We start from the raw sequence: 6,651 nt of genomic DNA on the forward strand, positions 1-6,651 counted from the left end.
TAAGTTTTATTGTAGTCACCCCCTCCGCAACTAATAAATATATGCCTACCTGTGCGGTTAGCCAGCCAAAATGATCTGGTTTTGTGATACAGTATAGATGGTGCTCCCTACTTTTTAAAAGTTTTAAGTTGCATATATAGGTTATTGTTTTCATTATTTCATTTTCCTCTCTTTTAGCTAGTGGTAGACTTTTAAGACAAATTGATAGTCCATAGGTTTTGAGGAGAATGATCGAGGGCAAGATCTAATATCTCAACATGCCCTTGGAAGATCAACAATAAAGATGAGGACTTCAACTTCAATAGTACTGTGAGTCTTGGAAGCCCAATTTTCGCACTAGAGGTTGGAGAGAGAGGTTAGAATGGTGCATTTAGGAACTCAAGGCCTACATAGCATTAGATGGAGGCATTTGAATATTAGGAAGTAGAGAAGCTTGCAAAGCTATTAGTCAGTGCTTCGATCATTCAAAGTTGATGGGCACAAAATTAGCCAAGAAATGCACCGCACTAAAGATGCAATAGTGGACATAAGGAAAGGCAATCAAAGCTTGCAATTTGGGAAAAATTGGACATCAAGTCATAGAGCATGATTCCAAATAAAAACCATGGGGATAGCCAAGTTAGCAGGATTGTGGAGCTTCCTGATGATGAACCATCATGTCTGATTTTAGTCTAGCATGACCAAGGAGGTGCCGCATGATTAGGACCAAAGGATTTTATGGCTTTTCCTTTAACCTGCACAATGCATGATGGGTTATCCCTAGAGCATTAGGGTCCCTTGACCCAAGGTATGTGGTATCCCAAAGCTTTGGGCTCTAAAATCAATTGCTATTTTAAGGACAATTATTCTTGAGTGGTTATAGTAAAGGCCAAGAATGGTCCAAACTAGAAGATGTTTCAGACCCTCTCCCCTTTTCTCTCCACTTGCTCCATATGCTACTTCACCCCCTCTTCCCTTCGCTTTAACTTTCCACAGTGATACCAGTTTTGAAAGCAATTCCGATGAGGGGACTCTGAATTTACTGTCAGTGCTCATATCCCGAGGAGCTCAAGGGAGCTCACATCTCGTGCTCTCATCCCGAACCCAATCTTGAGGGTGGAAGGTCTACCACTCGAACGAGCATATTGCACTTGTGTGCCAATCCGGACGCCAAAGTTGGGAGTTAAAGGAGCGGCCTTGTGACTATCTCGCCACTACGCGTGTGGTTCTTGTCGACCATCTGTTTGTGCTAGTGCTAGATAAATTAAATGGCGCAGGGCTTTCGTACAACGCAGAGCGATACATGTGGAGCACTGTGAAAACTAGTCTACCGGATGGTAGCCTAAACTTGGTTCTCAATACAAGTCTTTCTCATTCACGGTCAATGCATTACCCCACCAATATTGGCATAGACTGCTAGGGCCAATACATTGCTCAGTCTCCCTCCCCTTGCCTTTTAAGTCCATCTCTTCTGTGGAGATCCTTCAGCGACGACTAATCACAGCTCACAGAAACAGAGAATATTGAGGATACCCCAATTTATGAAGGACCAGCCAAGACAAAGAAAATGAATCTTGCCTTGGACGGAGAAGACGAAAAGCCTATATACGATGAGTGGGATTGCGACTTTCCACCACCTTCAGTATCTTATATAGATACAATGTGGGCCTCGTTCTTAATCTTAAGGGTAGACAGAAAATTCATAATAATTACAATCAAATGTCTAAAATTTAATGCGAAGGTTAACGATCTGCACACCACGTTTCTCAAGCTCTCAAGTTGGCTGTGGAATTCAACTGATGCAACAAAGAGGGATGTTCGTTCGTGAGCTTTCGACAAGGAGAAGAGTCTCTGCATTTGCCATTACAACTTTGCAGAAACCGCGGTTGGAGAGAATAAAAGCATACATGCATACACGAGTATAGAACTGATGCCTCCTCCCTTTCAGATAGAAGAGTATAAGACCTTTACATATTGGTTCAAGTGAACAAGCATTAAATTATAGCCCCGACATGGGCAGTATCTGTGGAGGTTTACATTATGAAGCACATATCATGATCATATAGATTTACCTCTGTTCCCTATGAAATCCCTCACTTTGTGTAATGGCCTTTCCTACCTTTTGTAAAACGTAGCCTTTGGGATGCCCTTTGCATAGGGTATGCCAAATCTGACGAAGGCATTCTATATTTTGCTTTGCCTGAGGTCTGCAATAACAAAAGTACATACGGTTGTGGCCTTGCCCAACATTTCAACCACCTCGGCAGCTTGGATTTTGCAAGTTTTAATAAAGTTCTGACGAAACAGGCCAGAGAAATTATCCTGTACTACACCGTTACCTTATTCTTGCTAATAGAGGGCAAGGGACTTAAAACAAAACCTTCTAACAGTTGGATGAGAGCAGCAGCCTAGATCACATAGTCAGACCATTCCAAGACGAAGGAAACGTGATCCATGGTCTCACTGGGCACCTCTGTGAGCAGAGATGGCTGCTTCTTGCCACCCACCAGCCTAGCTGGGTTCCCCACAGCAGTGGTTCTGGGGGGCACCTCTATCAAAACCACTGCTCCAGCCCCTATCTTGGCCCCATCCCCTACCTTGATGTTGCCCAACACAGTTGCCCCAGCCCCAATCAGCACGCCGTTGCCTATCTTGGGATGCCTGTCACCCCCAGTCTTTCCTGTTCCTCCCAGGGTTACATGGTGCAGAATGGCAACATTGTCCCCCACTACTGCTGTCTCCCCTATCACCACTCCTGTTGCATGGTCAAACAGCACTCCCTTTCCTATCCTTGCACCTGGATGTATGTCCACCGCAAACACATCTGAAATTCTGCTCTGTAGTGCTAAGGCCAGCGGAATTCGTCCTTCCTTCCATAGCCTGTGGCTTATCCTATACGCCTGGCATGCCTGGAAGCCTTTGTAATTTAATAAGCAGTGGGCATATGAGACACAGGCTGGATCTCTCTCCTTTACCGCCTTCATGTCTGCCCTCACGGCTTTTTGGGCATCTGTATCATGCAAGAGTGTCTGCCAGATCAGATCGTAAAGCTTCGAAGAATCCAAAGTGACACAAGCAAGTTTGTTGCCAAGCAGGAATGCGACGGCTTGCTCTAACGTTTCATGAGTCAAGATCGCCGAATCCAGGTACGGAGCTAAGATGGGTTCACGTTCTGCATCACGGCTCGCTTCAGCACGCAGCTGGAGCCAGAGCCCATCTACCTCAGCCTCCAAGCCATCATGAGCCAAAGGGTCGGCAGGGAAAGGGGTAGAAGCAGCAATAGTCGAGTCTCCGTTGGCCATATGAGGGGATGAACCTGCAAGAGAAGAGATGGTGAGAAAAGGAAGCAAATTGGGGGGGAAAAAAGGGAAGAATGGTGGGAAATTAGAGTACCGGGGAGAGATCGATCAGGGAGAGGCTGAGCAGAAGTATTGGGAGAGCCATCGATGGGATCCATGGTGTTAATGAGAGAGCAAATGGACTGCGTGTACGAGGAAAGGGTCAAAGGAAGACATAAATACCAAGCTACCTTTGCCAATTAAGTAGGAGAAGGCTATCCTTCATACAACTGTAAGCTACCTTTGCCTTTTCGGACATAATTATGTGAGCTGTGGCTTTTCGAACATATTCATTCCTTAGACCAGGCCCCGTGAGAATGACCCCCAAGACGTGCCCCTCACTCATTCTCAAGAGTTCCACCTTCTCCTGAAAATGACCCTTCGCCTCACATATTCTCAGGAGATCCCCTCATCCATGACCCCACCTACAACCATTGGCCCTTGCCTTATGGTTGGTGCTTCCATGGCTCTCGCTTGGACGGTTGCTACCTCTATGCTTTGAGCCTGTAACCTTTACACGAGAAATCCAATGCCCAAACCTTTAAGCCAAAGCCTTGGAGGCTTCACCACACGACTCTTCACACTCAGCTTGATCACACTACCTTGAGGAGCAGCGGTAGCTCAAGCAAGAGGGCGCTTGGCTACGTTAGCGGGCTGCTGCCCTCATTCCAGTCTTGCTCAGAGACCGTAGTTCTTGGGTAGATGTGCCCCTCATAGTGGACCATGGGTGTCTAAGTAGGTGGGTGCATTGGGGAAAAAAAAACTTGACTTGACTACCTTCATCTACTTGTGCTCCAAAGCATCAACCTTCTTGTGAGATTGCTACACTCATTGAGATAAGTTGGTTAGTACTCCCAAGGTTATCGTCCCCCAATCCTCGATGCTCCTATGCATGACCGAAGCTCATAATCACTACCTACCCCTGTTAAGTGAATGCAAACCTATTGCAATTACCTCCTTTTCTAACCACAATCCCTCCTTTTTCAACCACAATCCCTCCTTTTTCAACCACAATCCCTCCTTTTCCAACCACAATTCCTCCTTTTAAACCACAATCTGTCCTTTTTCAACCCATATGATATGAAATTTTGATTACCACCAGAATGATGCTGATTCTGATTTCGATTACCTCCTTTTTCAACGGCATTGAATTGGTAGTCCACCCTACCCTAGAGGAGGAAGAACAATAAATGATCCACTCATAATCCAAAAGTCTATACCTCCAGTATGTCCCCACCACAATGTTGAAAAAATGGAAATTCTTATTAATTAGTTGTGGAGAAAAGAAGAGGGGTGAAAAAGAAGAGAAAGTTCTCCTATTTGTTCAAAATGATCTACAAAAATATGGGGGCTACCACGATGTTCAATCAAGACAAAAAGAATAAGCAAAATAACTAATAAAAAATTCTAAAAATTCTTGTTACGCAAGGCAGCCTATAGAAGGTTTTGGTTTTCTCAATCCTCATGAAGCCACTTGGCACCTTCAAAGAAAGCTCACCTTCCAAATTTGCAACCATTGTTTTCCACATTTGCTTTTATTCCAAATTTTCTTTTAAAAGTCATAAACCAATGCTTTTCATTATGGTAGCTCTATAAATCCATAGGGTTCTCTTCTCTCGCTAGTTGCTATTGTCGCCGCAGTTTGCCCTCACAAGATGTGGCTCATCATGCAACTCAATGCCTACCTCTACACGGAGGGTAACCAACTTGTTGCGTTTTGCTTCACCTCCAACAAATGGTGACTTGTCCCTTGGCATCTTTGGAGCCACCATTCCATGTATTTTGTCCCTCTAACCTTACGTTAATTGCACCACCTCAAAAGTTCCTTATGAGCCGTCAACACGAGTAGAATTTGGAATTGGTTTTTTGGTCTGAGTTGAGCGAGAGGTGGTGAGCTAGTGCGTGTCGATTCTCTCGATCTATGTAAAGCATGGAGTAGAAGGCAGGGGCATTAAGCGCCGTCTGTGTGAGGTTTTTGTCAGGAAGGATCCCGAGATATTTTGGATGAGCGAGTCTGAGGGGACGGGCCAAGAGGGTGAGAGCAGTAAGGTCTTTGAAAGCTCTGACAAGAAGGCGCCCTAGGAGTCGGAGGTTGGTGAGAAACCTGTGGAACTCCCGTCATATGTGAAAGCGGTTGCATGCAAGCTACAAGGAGGCTTTACATCGCTGCATGAGCATGAACTGTAGGAGATTGTAAAGCTTGAACTTGCATGGTGCAATAGGGAGGATGAATGGAAAGGTCACCTAGAGAGCGGGAAGGAACATGCAGTAGTCTGTGAGGTGCCTTACGATGAAGCCCGAGTTGAAAAGGATAGCCAAGGGGGGGGCATACTTGTTCTTTATGGGAAGAGTGCCTTCTTACCAAGAGTTGAGGGACTTCTTGCTGTACGAGTGTGATCTACTGGCATCTGCTTTCTCGGCCAAGTTTGTATGGAAAGGCTTCTTCCTTCTAAGGTGTGCTTCTGAAGGTATACGTAATGAGCTGGTGGACAAATCATATCTCTTTGATGGTGCTATGGTGTTATCCCAGCCATGGAGCCCGTCTTTCATTGTGGGGGGAGTTCCTGTATCATGAATGCCCAGTGTAGTGGCTAGGTGGAGTGGTGGACAGGATGGCTAGCTCGATGGGGAGATCACTTCTGGTCCCTCCTCCCTCAAGAAGAGAGTCGTCTACACAAAAGCATGGATCCTCTGGGATCGGAGCTAGGAGCTTCCTGATGTCATTCTTTTGGCCTTCTCGGACGGTGGTCTTTTGCATTAATAGGTGCGATTCGGCCCCTTCCTAGATGCATGCTACGTCTGCAAGGAGTCGGGACACTATGTTAGGGAGTGCCCTAAAAGGGCAGAGAACACTAAACTTTCTAGAAAATCAGCGGAGGAGGAAGCTAAAAGTGATCAAAGGGAAGAACCAGGAGGCCCTGAGAAGAAGTCGCTCCTTTCTTCGAAAGAACTCGAGAAGCAGAAACAAGCAGAGGCCTGTTAGTTGATAGCAACAGGTTCCAAGACAAAACCCAGTGTGATGCCAAAGATGGGAAGGCCTGTGTGCAAGGAGAGGAGCAGAAAACAAGATGAGGGCCATCAAGGGATTCTGTTGCAGTCGAAATCTAGTCGGGCGGCTCAGAAAAGGGAAAAGCCAGTCTACAACAGGAGGAGCCCCTTCGGCATATAGCCTCCAGCCAAGAAGTTCAGGAAGCTCCTCAGGTGGGAGCCAGAGACCCAAGGGAGAAGGAGAACGAATGGAAATTGGTGGGCAAGAAGGGTAGGACACATGAGTTCTATGATGGTTCATCACCCCTGTGCAAAAGGGCAAAGTCAGGTTTGTGAGACAACAATA

General features: G+C 45.9%; 1 protein-coding gene across 1 annotated transcript; it reads right to left on the reverse strand.

The window, feature by feature from the left end:
• Positions 1-1,742: 1,742 nt before the first annotated feature.
• LOC147883916 (serine acetyltransferase 5-like) lies at positions 1,743-3,588 on the reverse strand. The gene is made up of 2 exons (XM_087398941.1): positions 3,373-3,588; positions 1,743-3,295 (listed from the first exon to the last, which is right to left on the reverse strand). The coding sequence occupies exons 1-2, from the start codon at positions 3,434-3,436 to the stop codon at positions 2,388-2,390; spliced, it is 972 nt and encodes a 323-aa protein (XP_087255067.1). The 5' UTR covers positions 3,437-3,588; the 3' UTR covers positions 1,743-2,387.
• Positions 3,589-6,651: the final 3,063 nt, after the last annotated feature.

This window comes from Dipteris shenzhenensis, chromosome 27 (genome assembly GCF_047967505.1).
Source record: "Dipteris shenzhenensis isolate YYH24624 ecotype China chromosome 27, Dip_SZ_1.0, whole genome shotgun sequence".
In the NCBI taxonomy this organism is placed as follows: domain Eukaryota; kingdom Viridiplantae; phylum Streptophyta; class Polypodiopsida; order Gleicheniales; family Dipteridaceae; genus Dipteris; species Dipteris shenzhenensis.

Bases quoted from the DNA above. Each gene is read 5' to 3' on its own strand.
- LOC147883916 (XM_087398941.1), bottom strand. From the start codon at position 3,436: ATGGATCCCATCGATGGCTCTCCCAATACTTCTGCTCAGCCTCTCCCT. The intron at 3,296-3,372 runs GTACTCTAATTT...CTTCTCTTGCAG, and splicing joins CCCTGATCGATCTCTCCCCG to GTTCATCCCCTCATATGGCC.